General features: G+C 38.0%; 1 protein-coding gene across 3 annotated transcripts in view; it reads left to right on the top strand.

Moving 5' to 3' along the window:
• wdfy4 (WDFY family member 4) overlaps nt 1-17,303 on the top strand; it is a 168,148-nt gene that overhangs the window by 7,041 nt on the left and 143,804 nt on the right. For all 3 annotated transcript variants that reach the window (XM_036960203.2, XM_036960204.2, XM_036960205.2), the window contains exons 6-8: nt 54-243; nt 16,101-16,290; nt 16,692-16,852. In XM_036960203.2, coding sequence (XP_036816098.2) covers nt 54-243; nt 16,101-16,290; nt 16,692-16,852 — 541 coding nt within the window. The remainder of the gene's footprint in view (nt 1-53; nt 244-16,100; nt 16,291-16,691; nt 16,853-17,303) is intronic.

Genomic DNA, 17,303 nt, shown 5'->3' on the forward strand with positions numbered 1-17,303 from the left:
TGTCATGTGACCTTGATCAAGGCACTTAACCCCTAACCTCCTCTCCTCCTTAGGTCCTGTTACAGCTGTGCTGTCACACTTCCAGTGTGGAGGAGATGGTGGAGACTGAGGAGTTGCAGTGTCTGATCATCTCGCTCACATCACTACACGACCAGACTAGTGCCCCCTGGAGGCACCAGGCATCACGTGTTCTCAGAGCTGTCTCTGCTGCTAAGACACCCAATACCGTCCCCTTCCTACAGGGTGAGCTGAAGTGCAAAAATTATAATTTTAGTAGTCAGTTACACTAATATATTCAGTATTAGTGGCCCATGCAAGAATCAAACCCACAAGCTTGTTGTTGCAACCACTATGCTCAAAACAACAAACATGGTTCTCAGGTAGATATTGAACAGGGGTTGAGTTGAGAAGAAAGGGCTGACATTATCATCAGAGTCAACCAACATGATCTGATAATGGCCATTTCCTATTATCATTATTTTTTAAATGTTTTCCTAATCAATGCAATGCTGGTGTTTGATTGCAACATACAATTCCTCAATTGAGAGTGGTAGTGAGTCTATATCAGTTTAGCTTCAATTATCGGTTGGATATTTTTCCCATCAGTGATGTAAATCAAAATTGGTTCTGTGAAAGTTCCAACATTCCTTAGGTCGTGGCAAATGTTCTCATAACAAAATAACTGACCAGTCGTGGTGATGATTATAGAATATTTGTATAAAACATTCACCTGATGTTGCAACAACGCTCCTAGAAAACAGATCTCCCCATCCCGGATCCGGGATCGTGAATACAGACTCAAGCTCATTACCATAACGCAACGTTAACTATTCATGAAAATCGCAAATGAAATGAAATAAATATGCTAGCTCTCAAGCTTAGCCTTTTGTTAACAACACTGTCATCTCAGATTTTCAAAATATGCTTCTCAACCATTGCAAAACAAGCATTTGTGTAACAGTATTGATGGCTAACGTAGCATTTAGCATTAGCATTCAGCTGGCAACATTTACACAAAAAAACAGAAAAGCATTCAAATAAAATCATTTACCTTTGAAGAACTTCAGATGTTTTCAATGAGGAGACTCTCAGATAGCAAATGTTCAGTTTTTCCTGAAAGATTATTTGTTTAGGACAAATCGCTCCGTTTTCTGCGTCACGTTTAGCTATGAAAAAACCCCTGTATCCAGGATTGTGTAAATCTATCAGCAAGCTCATTAGCATAACACAACGTTAACTATTTATGAAAATCGCAAATGAAATGAAATAAATATGCCATCTCTCAAGCTTAGCCTTTTGTAAACAACACTGTCATCTCAGATTTTCAAAATATGCTTCTCAACCATAGGAAAACAATCATTTGTGTAAAAGTAGCTAGCTAGCGTTAGCATTTCGCGTTAGCATTTAGCGTTAGCATTAGCGTTAGCATCCAGCACGCAACATTAACAAAAACATAAAAGCCTTCAAATAAAATCATTTACCTTTGAAGAACTTCTGATGTTTTCAATGAGGATACTCTCAGTTAGATAGCAGATGCTCAGTTTTTCCAAAAAGATTCCTTGTGTATTAGAAATAGCTCCGTTTTATACATCACATTTGGCTACCAAAAAAAATCCGAAAATTCAGTCCTCAAAACGCGAACTTTTTTCCAAATTAACTCCATAATATCGACTGAAAACATGGCAAACGTTGTTTAGAATCAATCATCAAGGTGTTTTTCACATATCTCTTCATTGATACATCGTTCTTGGACACATGCTTTCTCCCCTGAGTCAAATGGTAAAGTAGAAGCAGCTGGCAATTGCGCACCGAATTCGACGCAGGACACCAGGCGGACACTTGGAAAATGTAGTCTCTTATGGTCAATCTTCCAATGATATGCCTACAAATACGTCACAATGCTGCTAAGACCTTGGGCGAACGACAGAAAGTGTAGGCTCATTCGTTGCGCAATCACAGCCATATAAGGAGAGAATGGAAACCAGTGTTACGGTGAGTGAATGAGGACCCAAAAGCGAATTAACTTAAACAGAGCTTCTTTAATTACCAAACATAGGTAGGCTCAGACGGACCGGCAGATTCCGACAGGACAAGACAAGGTTACAGCAAACATGACGACAGTCTGGTTCAGGCATGAAACACAACAAACAAGAATCCGACAAGGACAGGAACAAAAACAGAGAGAGATATAGGGGACTAATCAGAGGGAAAAGGGGAACAGGTGGGAGAAGGGGTGACGAGGTAGTCAAGAGGAGACAAGGAACAGCTGGGGGAAAGCGGGGGAGAAAAGGTAACCTAACAACGACCAGCAGAGGGAGACAGGGTGAAGGGAAAGGACAGAGACAAGACACAACATGACAGTACATGACAACCAGAGCTTCAGAAATTCTGCTAATTCCTGGGTGATGCATCATCTTGGTTTCGCCTGTAGAATGAGTTCTGGGGCACTTACAGACAAAATCTTTGCAGATTCTGAAACTTCAGAGTGTTTTCTTTCCAAAACTGTCAAGAATATGCATAGTCGAGCATCTTTTCGCGACAAAATATCGCGCTTAAAACGGGAACGTTTTTTATCCAAAAATGAAATAGCGCCCCTAGAGCTCTAACAGGTTAAAGGTTCCCAGAATGATTAATTAGGTTGTGGGAACAGTCTGCCGAGAACAATGTGTGGACATCACATTAGATATGTTCCCAAAACATAAAAATTGTCCAGTTGGGTGGATGATTCTACAATGTTTATTTTTGGGTGCAGAAAAACATTCACAGAACGTTTCATTAGGTTGTTGAAATATCATGTGGACATGACAAGAGATATGGTCCCAAAACACAAACATTATTACAATATTTCTATCAGGTTGCAAAAAACATTTGCCTGATGTTGCAAGAACATTCACAAAACACATTTTTTCTGTCCTTTAAAAGTTAATAAAACATTTATTTAGGTTGTGGGAATATTGTGAAGATATGACAAGAGATAGGTTCCCAAAACACTAAAACTGTTTAGTTGTGCTGACATTAAGATAATGTTTGTATCAGGGTGCAAAAAACATTCCTTTGATGTTGCAAGAATGTTGACAGAACAGCCTTTCTGAGTTCTTTAAAGGTTCCCAGAATATTTAATGAGGTTGTGGGAACAGTGTGGGTACAATACAAGAAATAGGTTTCCAAAACAGAAAATATGCTCAGTTGTGATGACATTCATACAATGTTTAAGTTAGGTTGCACAGGATATTATCTTAATGCTGTAAGAATTAAATACATTTTTATGCTGTTCATAGCATATTTGTTTTAGATTTAACATAATGTTCAATTTATGTTCGCGCAATATACATTTTACCTGGTCTTGGAGGTCCTCATAACATTTCAAGAACATTTAGAAAATTGTATATTTAAGTTTTACCTAATACAGATGTAGGATCTTAATATTATCACTCTTTTGTTGCTGAGAATTTTCCAGCACTACAGGAAATGCAAACTTGTAGTGTATTTGAGTTTTAAAAAGGCTTCTTAAGTTTGTAATTTCCACTTTGAAATGTCTGACTTTATTTGCCCTAATTAACCATATATCAACCCCTACAAAAATGTCCATTAATTATAATGAACATAAACATTGACATTTCCTGTAGCCACAGGATGATTTTCCTGCTGTAGCCAACTGGCTCAATTAAGATCCAACATCTGTATAACCACAACATTCTCAGCATGCGAATTTGTAGCTCCATAAAGCATAAGAAAGCAAATTGGAATGCCTCCACAATGATGTTTCTCTCCATATTTAATAGTATTTAACATTTGAGGAATGTATTGTCGATGATGATCTGATGTCAGATCTTAATTTGACCTTTTTTGTCGCAGAAGGAAAGTAATGGGGGGGGGGGGCAGCTGGGGAATGGTGTATGGTGTTTATAGGCTTTACAATAACTTAGACTACAGGTCCACTGGGCGTTAGTTCAAGTAGCCTACTTAGGCTACGTGCAGGTTACAGCGCATCTCATGTGGATTATAATACATTTGCATATTTGTAGGGGGTACATGTATCTTTCATTAGGGGATTTTTTTTTATTTTTATAAATTGTTTTATTATATGTTCAATGCAACGAATAGGCTGAATAAGGTGTTGGTTTCTTCAGTGCCTGTGTGGTCCACTGGTTACAGCTGGTGACCCTAACACTCATATGCCAGAGTCGGCATGGGTTCGAATCTAACTCACTGCCATTCAAATTTTTTTGTGGAACTAGTACTAGTTACGCTCTGTGGGTTGTACTGAGTGCTCTTACTCAAGTAATTTCTAAAGGAAATAACTTAATTTTTACTCCATGACATTTTACCAAATAACTTCAGTTACATAGATTTATATTATTATATTGTCGCTGTCGAATGAAAACCTCACAACTCCACTTTTGATTATTTAATTTTTTTGCGTGAATGTATACTATTGATTCTCCTTTTCAAGTTTTACGTTTATGTCACATCTGTATGAACATTTCATGACCCCTTGACCAATGAAATGTATTCAAAATAGCTTGTCATTAAAACTCTTAAATCATTTGGCTCTGTCGTGGAAATTCAAAATTTCCATCACAGCTCTCAAAGTTGTTCGTCAAACCCTGGATCTCCACCAAGGCTCTTGAAGGGAAGCGCAGGTCTTCACTCCTGAGGATATTTTTGTTCATGGGTTCTTAGCCAGAGGTAAGTTGGATCAGAGGTAAGTTGGACTTTATTCATGTTTGGTATTATAATTCTGCTGTTTATATTGTGTTTTGAGGGCAAGTGCAAATAAATGATCTGCTTGTTGGCTAACTAGCCACCTTGTCATTGGCATAAAGTGTGACAGATTAATCAGATGTTTGTGGCAATAGGTAACTAGCTATCACATTAGGTTGCCACTAGATATAAGCTGGCTAAACTAGCTAGCTGCAGTGTCATCCAGGTAGCTAGCTAATGTTAGCTTGATCAACTGCTCAGTCCAGCGCAGCATCCTCCCACTGCCCATTGCACTCTCTCACTCTGTGTGTGTCTAAATGTCATTCTGTTTTTATGACAAGGCCTATAAGCACATCTGTCATACAGTCAGTGTATCATCTCAGTACGTTTTTTGAGCCTTAAACTAGAAATACATTTTTTTGTTTGTGTCTTTTTATTTAGAGCTTGTAGCGACACATCCGAGGGGTAGGAGAATGGTCCAGCCAAGAAAATAAAATACCCTTCAAAGTGGAAAGGAGAGGTTTGGAAGAGGAGGAGGATGGAGGGTAAATTCTAGTGTACATTAAAAATATAATTGAGTTGACAATGGCAATTGATAACGGCACTATTTGATTATTTATTAGTCACATGATTCTTACCTGAATACCTACCTTGATGTTTAATTCCATGCTGAAATGTGTCTGATTTACATACTAGTAACATGACTGATAGTGAATATTCGATATAGATTTTTGTTTGACTGTTGTAACACTTACCGGATCCTGCTTGAAAAATTAAACATCACACTTGTTGTAAATCTTTTTAGTAAACGTTCACCATCACATGTACTTGAAATTATATTGTGAAATTATTTTAAAATTAATAATATTGAAATTGTAAAATTATTACAATGTCTCGAGTAACATTTACCTGTTTATTAAATTGAGCACAATGACAGATATTAAGTTAACTTTGATTGAATTGTAATTGAAACTGTACATTCTATGGACTTTGTTTAATGTTAGTCTTCATTGGCAACTATCTGTGCTGGAGGACACTAAAAGATGGTGCTGGCAGGCTTAAATAATAAATGAATGTCAAATCAATTGCACTAAGTTGCTGTTTTTGTTTGCTATCACAGTTTACCAGAAGTTGTAAACAATTACCAAACTAAATGTGTAACTAGTACTTAAGTAGTTTTCTGACCGTATACTTTTTTACTCTTTCTTGAGTAGTTTCTTAAGCGGACTACTTTTACTTGAGTTCATTTCAATCTAAGTAATAGTACTTTTATTTTAGTACAGATTTTCAGTACTCAACCCACCTCTGCAAATTATATATATAAAATGTGTGCATGCATCCACACTGGAAGAAAGCTTATTGTTCCACAGTAGGCCTACATCTGTCAATCATCTGATAGCCCAAATCAGCTCATCAACTCATCAAGCCAGGGAAACACAAACGGTAGCCTACTATCAGTTTTCACACCTTTCATTATGTGACAATGGATAGGTTAACGGGTATTCTACAAAATGTAGACTATTGGAATATGATGAATTAACAAAGGGCCAATTGCAACCATTGATGGCACTAGATTATCACCGGCTCAATTTCAACCATTATAGGTCACCTCATTACCGCTCCCTAAAAGCTGATGTCAGTGATACCTGTGGTGGTTCATTTCTTTACTATCAAATGAGGAGAGACAAACTTATCACACAAGTCAGAGTTATACTTAAACTAAATCTTTAATAGTGAGAGCTTTGCAATAGCGGCGGCTGGTCGACGAATCACTGTCTCTGATGATTCGTTGAGAGCGGTGAGACAAAAGTACAAAGGTCTTTTATAGCCACGATACACCCCTTTCAACCAAGATGACGAACAACAGATATATAGAATGGGTCACAAGGTTAAGATCTGTATGAAAGATACCTATAATACATAGCGGACAGTATCTGCTGTGTCAACAGTTTTCATTGTATAGACCAGTGTCTGGCCCTCCGACTCCAAACTGGAACCATCTCTCCCTGGTACGGTATAGAACAGAAACGTTAACCCATGCTCTGGAATGTTCTTTAGGTTTTATCACCCAAAAGACATTGTAAATCTCCTGTCAGTGTTATCTCCCAGAGGCCCATCCTCAGTAGAACACACACACAATAGTTAAGAATACCCTATTCTGTTGACTAAAACAACCATTTTATGCAATAAAAGTATTTTAACATAATCTTGCAATTATGCCACCATATGCCTTAGTCAAATATATGTATATAATGACAAGATGCTCATGTCTCTAACAATGGGAGTTGTTTTCCCAAAGGCAAGAAGGCAGGCGAGAAGTTTAGGTCTGCATATTAAGCCCATAGAAACGCATTGGGCTTATTCGCCTCTTCTTCTCTTCCTTAGTCCTGCTTGCAACCAAAGTCTTTCAAGATATGTTCGTACTCTGGTTGGTGTTGTCATTGGAACAACTAAGTAATTTTTTTAACAGACTAAGGGCCATTTATCTATTTGACAAGCATTTCGTACAAGATAAATAAATAATTTATGCGTTTACCACGGCTAATCTACTATAGCAATTTACCAGACAACTTATATAAATTAAAACTGTTGGTGTAGCCTGTTGTTATTATTTTATTTGTTTCCTATTTATGTTATCCAAAAGTGTTTGGTATGGTAATTTCTTATCAATATCGGGGGTAAAATATCCCTGGACTGTCCATATTTGAAATGTGTAACTAAATCAAGTAAATCGGTAACACGACAACGCCAACACAGTAAGGCTATATTTACACACTGAAGGCAGCGGCCCTAACCACTAAACCACACCAGGCCACGACTAAACTCAATTTGGACAGTTCATTCGTAACCTTAGGATACACTTCACACTTGTATGTCGTAGCTTAGTGGAAACCAATATCTATCTTGTGATATTAATATATAAATATAACGATGGTGGTTGATGTGTATGGCTGCATTTCAGATACATTTTTGCACATTTGAAGGTTGCAGTAATAGGACCTAAGCCTAGTGTTGGAGCGAACGAGAATATTATTTTGATAGCAGGCCTGATCCCAATGACTCAACTGCCCCTGTATGGAGAGAAAGATAACTGCTCATTTTCAAGGAATCACAAGGCTCAATAGAATTTCCTGATGATGCAACAAGAAAATTCTCTGCAACAAGAATGATCAAGTTAAGATCCGACATCTGTATATTGACAAACTGCACATTATTTAATTCATAGGACATTTGAACAGCATTTAATCAAATAAACAAAACCATATTTTTTTACACATCATATGTTGACACATGAGGTTTGAACCCTAAATGTTTTTTTTCTCAGTATATAGCCATGGCAGTATGGTCAATCAGGAATTCCATGCTTCGTTTTTAACCTTATTAGACATAACTAACCCAGGAAAATACCAGTAACTGTGTTATTCACCACCACTTCACCATCCTCTTTATACAGTGCTTTCAGAGAGTATTCACACCCCTCACTTTTTCCACATTTTGTTGTGTTACAGCCTGAATTTAAAATGTATTAAATTGAGATTTTGTGTCACTGGCCTACACACAATACCCCATAACGTCAAAGCGGAATTTTGTTTGTAGAAAATGTATGAAATTAATAAAAACATAATGCTGAAATGTCTTCAGTCAATAAGTATTCAACCCCTTTGTTATGGCAAGCCTAAATAAGTTCAGATGTGCTTAACAAATCACACGATTTGCATGAACTCATTCCGTGTTCAATAGTAGTGGTTAACATAATTTATGAATGACACCCCGTCTCTGTACCCTACATATACAATTATATGTCAGTTCCCGCGATCGAGTAGTGAATTTCAAGCACAGATTCAACCACAAAGACCAAGGAGGTTTTACAATACCTCGCAAAGAAGGGTACCGATTGGTAGATTTGTAAAAATATAAAAAGCAGGTGCTGAATATCCATTTGGGCATGGTGAAATTATTAACAACACTTTGGATGGTGTATTTATACACCCAATCACTACAAAGATACAGGCGTCCTTCCTAACTCAGTTGCCGGAGAGGAAGGAAACTGCTTAGGTATTTCACCATGAGGCCAATTTTAAAACACTTACAGAGTTTAATGGTTGTGATATGAGAACTCAGGATGGATCACCAAAATTGTAGTTACTCCACAATACTAACCTAAATGACAGAGTGAATGAAAATATTCCAAAACATATATCCTGTTTGCAACAAGGCACTTAATTAATACTGCAAAAAATGTGGCAAAGAAATGCATTTTTCATCCTAAATACAAAGTGTTTGGGGCAAATCCAACACAACACATCATTTTCAAGCATGATGGTGGCAGCATCAAGGGTATGCTTGTCATTGGCAAGGGCTAAGGAGTTTTTGGGGATAAAAATAAATGGAGTACAGCTATATGCACTGGCAAAACCTGGTTCAGTCTGCTTTCCAACAGACACTGGGAGATGAATTCACCTTTCAGAAGGACAATAACCTAAAACACAAGGCCTAATCTCCCTGGAGTTGCTTACCAAGATGACATTGAATGTTCCTGAGTGGCCTAGTTGTAATTTCGACCTAAATCAGCTTGAAAATCTATGTCAAGACTTGGAAATGGCTGTCTAGCAATGATCAACAGTCAAATTGACAGAGTTTGAAGAATTTTAAAAACAATAATGGGAAAATGTTGTATAATCCAGATGTGAAAAACTCTTAAGAGATTTACCTTAAAAGAGACACGGCAGTAATTGCTGCTAAAGGTGTGCCTACAAAGTATTCACTTTGTCATTATGGGGTATTATGTGTAGATGAGTGAGAAAACAATCTATTTAATCCTTTTTGCATTCAGGCTTTAACACAACTACATTTGGAATAAGTCAAGGGGTATGAATGCTTTCTGAAGGCACTGTATGCTGCACACTTCTGGGCCCATCTTTACAAGGTATCCATGACTGAGTGCTGATCTAGGATCACTTTTGCAATGGGGGACTATTTCAAGCATCTCAAAGTAGGAATTATATTGGGTGCATTTTGTTACGTGGAACAGCTTGTGTGGCCTACCACTTTGCAACTGAGCCATGGTGCTCCTAGACGTTTCCACTTCACAATAACATAATTTACAGTTGACCAGGGGAGCTCTATCAGGGCAGTGATTTGAACAAACTGACTTGTTGGAAAGGTGGCATCCTATGACAGTGCCACGTTGAAAGTTCTTCAGTAAGGCCATTCTACTGCCAATGTTTGTCTATGGAGATTGCATGACTGTGTGCTCAATTTTATACACCTGTCAGCAACAGGTGTGGCTGAAATAGTAAAATCCTCTAATTTGAAGGGGTGTCCACATACTTTTGTATATACAGTGCCTTCGGGGAAATATTCAGACCCCTTGACTTTTTCCACATTTTGTTACGTTACAGCCTTATTCTAAAATTGATTAAATAAAAACATTTCCTAAGCGTTCCACTCACAATACCCCATAATGACAAAGTGAAAACAGGTTCTTAGAAATTTGTGTTAATAAAAAATAAAATAAATTATTTACATAAGTATTCAGACACTTTGCTATGAGACTCGAAATTAAGCTCAGGTGTATCCTGTTTTTATTTTATTTTACCTTTATTTAACTAGGCAAGTCATTTAAGAACGAATTCTTATTTTCAATGACAGCCTACAAACAGTGGGTTAACTGCCTGAGCTTGTGTCGGCACCGATCTGGGTAAGGGTACCAAAAAATGTATGCAGCATTGAAGGTCTCCAATAACACAGTGGCCTCCATCATTCTTAAATGGAAGAAGTTTGGAACCACCAAGACTCTTCCTAGAGCCGGCCGCCAGGACAAACGGAGCAATCGGGGGAGAAGGGCCTTGGTCAGGAAGGTGACCAAGGCCGATGGTCACTCTGACAGAGCTCTAAAGTTCCTCTGTGGAGATGGGTGAACCTTCCAGAAGGACAACCATCTCTGCAGCACTCCACCAATCAGGCCTTTATGGCAGAGTGGCCACGCCTCAGTAAAAGACACATGACAGCCCACTTGGAGTTTGCCAAAAGGCACCTAAAGATTTTCAGACCATGAGAAACAAGATTATCTGGTCTGAAACCAAGATTGAACTCTTTGGTCTGAATGCCAAGCGTCATGTCTTGAGAAAACCTGTCAGAATCCCTACAGTAAAGCATGGTGGTGGCAGCATCATGCTGTGCTTTTGTTTTTCAGCGGCAGAGACTCGGAGACTAGTCAGGATTGAAGGAAAGATGACCGGAGTACAGAGAGATCCTTGATGAAAACCTGCTCCAGAGATCAGAGATCAGAGATCCTCACTGAACTTCTGGAGAGAGTTTGCTTCACTGAAAGTAAAGGGGCTGAATAATTTTGCACGCCCAATTTTTCAGTTTCAAAAAAGTTTGAAATATCCAATAAATGTCGTTCCACTTCATGATTGTGTCCCACTTGTTGTTGATTCTTCACAAAAAAAACAGTTTTATATCTTTATGTTTGAAGCCTGAAATGTGGCAAAAGGTCGCAAAGTTCAAGGGGGCCGAATACTTTCGCAAGGCACTGTAAGTACACCGCATATGAAGTGAAAAGGAACATTTTAATTACAAGGCCACAGCTATCCTCTTGTGACGCAGAGGGTTCATGATCTGGCTGCAGATCCAAAGATTGCAGGTTCAATCCACTATTTTCTTTAACCATGTTTCTTTTGAAAAAAAAGTGAAATTGAGGCTCAAATACTAAAAGAGTATATTTCGTTCAGTTGTATAAATCCAGTCAGAAATGCAGTGGTGGAAAAAGTATCCAGTTGTCATCCTTATAGAACCTAACAGAAAATGACCCAGTAAAATATACTTGAGTAAAAGTCTAAAAGTTTTTGGTTTTAAATATACTTAAGTATCAAAAGTAAAAGTACGAATAATAAAAAAAATCCTAATATTAAGAAAACCAGATGGAACAATTTTCTTGTTTTTTTTACGGATAACCAGCACACTCCAACACTCCGACATAATTTACAAACAAAGCATTTGTGTTTAATGAGTCTGACAGATCAGAGGCAGTGGGGATGACCAGGGATGTGTGTGAATTGGACCATTTTCTGTCCTGCTAAACATTCAAAATGTAACATGTACTTTTGGGTGTCAGGGAAAATGTATGGAGTAAAAAGTACAATATTTTCTTTAGGAATGTAGTGAGTAAAAGTTGTCAATAATATAAATAGTAAAGTACAGATACCCATAAAAATGACTTAAGTAGTACTTTAAAGTATTGTTACTTAAGTACTTTACAACACTGCAGAAACTGTAAAAAATACAATTTTGTGTAAAAATGGACTCTTTAACTTTAAAAGACACACCCTATATAATTCCTACTTTGAGATGATTGATATGGTCCCCACTGGCTTATTTTTCATGATCTGAAAAGCAAAAGCAAAAGTGAAACCCGAAATCAGCACTCATAGTCTTGGATACCTTGTAAATATGGGCCCAGAAGTATACAGCATATAAAGAGGATGGGTGAAGTGATTGATGGTGAATAACCTAGTTACCAGTATTGCGATGGGTTTGTTATGTCTAAGAAGACTAAAAAGGAAGCATATAATTGCTGATTGACCATACTGCCATTGCTATATACTGATTTAAAAAAATGTGGTCCCTTGTGGAGCAGAGGATAAAAGACCTGGTTAAACATTGGTTAAAGATTGCGGGAATAAATTATGTTCAAATGTCCTATGAATTAAATAATGTGCAGCTTGTCAGCATAAGTGTAACATATATGGTTGTGTTTATATGATTAAATTCTGTTCAAATGTCCTATGAATTAAATAATGTGCAGGTTATCAACATATGAAGTGTAAAAAATATGGTTGCGTTTGTATGATAAAATTCTATTCAAATGTCCTATAAATTATATTAAAATGCCATGTGTCTCTATATCACCTACAATACTGTCCTCAAATGCAAATTGATTCCAATCAGCTTTCGCTTGCGGCGAATGTGTGGTAGTATTAGGTCAAACGTAAATATATCATTTTATAAATGTTCTTGAAATGTTTTGAATAACAAACCTCCAAGACAATGTAAAATGTATATTGAGTGAACATCAATGGAATAATATATTAATCCTAAAACAAATATGATATGAACATCATAAAAACGGACTTATTTCATTCTTACAACATTAAGGGAATGTCCTGTGCAACTGGGGCGGCAGGTCTCCTAGTGGTTAGCGAATTGGACCAGTAACCAAAAGGTTGCTGGATCAATTCCCCTGGCTGACAAGGTAAAAATCTGTGGTTCTGCCCCTGAACCCACTGTTCTCCGGCAGGCCGTCATTGTAAATAATAATTTGTTCTTATCATTGTACATAATAAATTGTTCTTATCTGACTTGACTAGAAAAAATGTATCACAACTGAGCATATTTTGTGTTTTGGGAACCTATCTCTTGTAATGTACCTACACTGTTCATACAACCTAACTACATGTTCTGGGAACCTTTAAAGGCTGTTCTGTCAACATTTTTGCAACATCAAAGGACTGTTTTGTGCACCCTGATACAAATATTATCTGAACGTCAGTACAACTGGACAGTTTTTGTGTTTAGGAAATATACCTCTTGTCACGTCCCCGCAATGTTACCACAACCTAATGAAACATAATGGTAAGACTATGGATCATTTTGCTATTTGATTTTGAATTTTAGGACCCATTTAGGTATCTATTTTTTTATTGTTGTTATTATTTGATAAAATATTGAATTTTGAACCATCTAAATATTGAACCATCTAAAAACAATTCCATATGTTAGCTTAGACGACTTAGACTTTTAGAGGTTAATTGGGTTATAGAAACGTTCTTCCAACATCAGTTTTATACAAACATTCTATAATCATCACCACAAATGAACAGTTTTTGTGTTATGAGAACATTTGCTGCAACCTAACAGCAGTTATAGGAACTTTCACAGAACCAATTTTGGTTTTCTGATAAAACATTACTGTTACATTGTGTTATTACGTAAACAGGAAACTTAATGAGAACTTTTGAGGAATTTTCTGTGGTGGTTGTTGGACAAACGATACTAGAATTTAATAGGAATCTTAGCTAATGTTATAGGAATGTTCCCAGTTTGCTGGGATGCAGTAATCCCCAGGACATTAAGACCACTGACCTTATTGATGGGATGATTTTCTTCTCTCAGGAACGTGGGTAAAGATAAGCAGCAGTCACCAGAGCCCCAGGTCTCATGACAAACACAGAAGTAGACATTCACATGATATCCACTCAGACCTCATTATCTACTTAGCTGTTCCCATACACAGCCCAGAGCACAGAACATGACCGTTGTCTGGTTTGTTTTGGTGATCGTTATCAGTTTGTTTTGGTCATGGAGGACATATGTAAGGGATAATCAACGAGGGGCTATGCATTCTATGGAAAATCAGGAATGTGCGAAATGTGTGCCGCAACGCGCTAGTGGAGTGAAACGGAATTTACCTTCCACATACCCATAGAATGCATAGCCCCTAGAGCCCATAGTTGATTATCCTTTTTATACCATGGCTATAATTTAACACATTTCCCGCAAGAAATGTGTTCAACATCCACTGAAGTAGCTAGCAAGTTTACTAGATACAGTAGCTACAGTAGTTGCCTTGGTAACCAAACAAACAGACTTGCTAGTTTAGCTAACCTTACCATCAGTCCTAGCTTGCTATTATGAAAATCGAATTCAACAATGTCAACAATGTTTACAATTCAACTTTTGCTTTCAAAAATAGCTCAAACATTGAACATGTAAGATTGAAATAGCCATTGAATTCTACCGTGCTGATATACCGGCCGTTAGAGGAAAATAATGCACGCTCTAGAATGCCCTTCAAGCAATAATAGTGCCACTCTATTTTTATTTTTTATTTAACCTTTATTTAATTAAAACTTATTGAGTGTAGGGGGCAGGATTTTCATTTTTGGCTAAAAAAACATACCCATTTGAAACAGCCTATTTCTCAGACCCAGAAACTAGAATGTGCATATAAGTGTCAGATTAGGATAGAAAACACTCAAAATATTGTCTGTGAGTATAACAGAACTGATATTGCAGGCGAAACCCTGAGGAAAATCAAACCAGGAAGTGTCTTTTATTTTGAAAGCTCCATGTTCCATAGCCTGCCTTCGATCCATTTAAAGGGATATCAAACAGATTCCTTTCCTCATGGCTTCCTCAAGGTGTCAACAGTCGTTTGACATAGTTTCAGGCTTTATTTTGAAAAATGTGCGAGAAAGATAACATTGTGTCGGTGTTTTGCTTGCGCAACAGAGTGGGGCAGCCATTGTCTCTCCCTCTCCTATTGAAAAAGCGAGAGTCCCGGTTGAAATATTATCGATTATATATTTTAAATACAACCTGAGGATTGATTATAAAAAACGTCATTACATTACGGATACTATTTGGAATTTTCTTCTGCGATGTCATGACTGCTCGAGCATGTGGATTTCTGAACATAATGCGCCAAACAAATGGAGGTATTTTGAATATAAAAATAATCTTTATGGAACAAAAGGAACATTTATTTTGTAACTGTGAGTCTTGTGAGTGCAAACATCATCAAGATCATCAAAAGTAAGTGATTTAATCTATTGCTTTTCTGACTTTCGTGACCAATCTACTTGGCTGCTAGGTGTTTGTAATATTTTGTCTACTGAGAGAGATGTTCTTACATAAACGCTTGTTATGCTTTTGCCGAAAAGCTGTATTGAAATCTGACACACCAGGTGGATTAACAACAAGCTAAGCTGTGTTTTGCTATATTGCACTTGTGATTTCATGAAAATTAAATATGTTTAGTAATTTAATTTGAATTTGGCGCCCTGCAATTTAGTGGGTGTTGATGAAAATTATCCCGCTAACGGGATGGGTGCGTCAAGAACTAGGCAAGCCAGTTAAGATCAAAGTCTTATTTACAATGATGGCCTACCCCGGCCAAACCTTAACCCGGACGACCGTGGGCCAATTGTGCACAGCCTTATGGGACTCCCAATCACAGCAGGTTGTGATACAGCCTGGAATATAATCAATATAATAATAATACTGTGCTAGTGTTTTATTTAATGCTATGGTTTTGGTGATGATGAGCAGTTTGCTTTGGTGATAATTATCAGTTTGTTTTGGTGATGATGGGTGATTTGTTTTGGTGATGGTGAAGGCATTCAGGCAATGTGTCTGGTGTGTATTTTTATGGTTAAATACTTGATTTACTCAATGTATGATTCATAGACCCTGTAACCCCTGCTCTCTCTCTCTTTCTTTCTCTCTCTCTCTCTCTCTCTCTCTCTCTCTCTCTCTCTCTCTCTCTCTCTATATATATATATATATATATATATATATATATATATTCTATTTCTCCACTCTCTCCTCAGCTAAGAACTGTGTGCGTATCTGTATTCAGAACCTGCAGCGTATCAGTGATTGTGCCCCAGCTCCAGTCTTAGCTGAGGTGGCTGTCACAGTGTTCAGCTTCATCAGAGACTCCTACCAGCTCAACCCTGCTCTGTTCACCGAGCTTGAAAATAACGATGGATACACTGTCTTACAGGCCATCATGACCCGGTGAGTTAGAGAGAAGGAGATGGGGGAGGGAATTGAAGGAGAGGGTGAGGAAGGATGATGGTGAGGGAGAGAAAGGGAGTGTTTAAAGGTGGGAGGGAGGGGGGCAGAGTAAAAACATCTGTCTTTATTGAAAGCGTCAGTAGGGGAACTTATTCAGATTTCTTGGAAATATGGCTTCCAGGAATAAAGGTGCGTGCAACAGACATAATGTAATTTGATTTATTTTTGGGTTAAAGCCAATTCTGCCCACAACACAATGCTATTTATGTCTCTGCAGTTTGTCTGCTTACAGATATATGGCTACAAATAATATTTTATCTTTCACTTTATATCTAGACCCTTTACTGTGTCTCTTCCACACTCTCTCCGTGCCATTAATTTCCAATTTTTCACAATGGCAGGTGTGAGGAGGGTGTGCCTGCGGAGGAGTTTGGTCCAGTAGAGGACCTGTTATCTCTGCTAGCGTCTTTGTGTCTGTTTGGGAGGTCAGAGCTGAAGGTGGCGCTCTGTGTCACCAACCCTCAGCCACCTGGCTTCAAGTTTGACCCCTCACTCACCACAGGTAAGAAAACACTTCCTTTTATTCTCCCCCCTCCTGCCCCCGTTTCCCCCACACTTTTCAAGAACAAATGTAGGTGGGTTACTGGGAAACCTTGTGTGCCTCCCACCTCCAAACACTTCTCTACCCCTTCCCACACCCTTCCCTTGTACTCCCCAAACAGTCTCCTTCTCCCCTCCCTTGCTCCACCTCTCAGGTTAACAGGAGCCATGAGGTGATTATGTCCAAGATGATGAAGTGTCTGCAGTCCTAACTCTGTTAACAGACACACTGCATTCATAAAACACCACCGCACAGAGGCTACCCATCTATCACACACACACACACACACACACACACACACACACACACACACACACACACACACACACACACACACACACACACACACACACACACACACAGAGAGAGAGAGAGCCCATATATCACCTACAGGAGCACCTCTCTCACCAGC

The sequence above is a fragment of the Oncorhynchus mykiss genome, chromosome 23 (assembly GCF_057628025.1).
Source record: "Oncorhynchus mykiss isolate SJ-2025 chromosome 23, ASM5762802v1, whole genome shotgun sequence".
Classification (NCBI taxonomy): domain Eukaryota; kingdom Metazoa; phylum Chordata; class Actinopteri; order Salmoniformes; family Salmonidae; genus Oncorhynchus; species Oncorhynchus mykiss.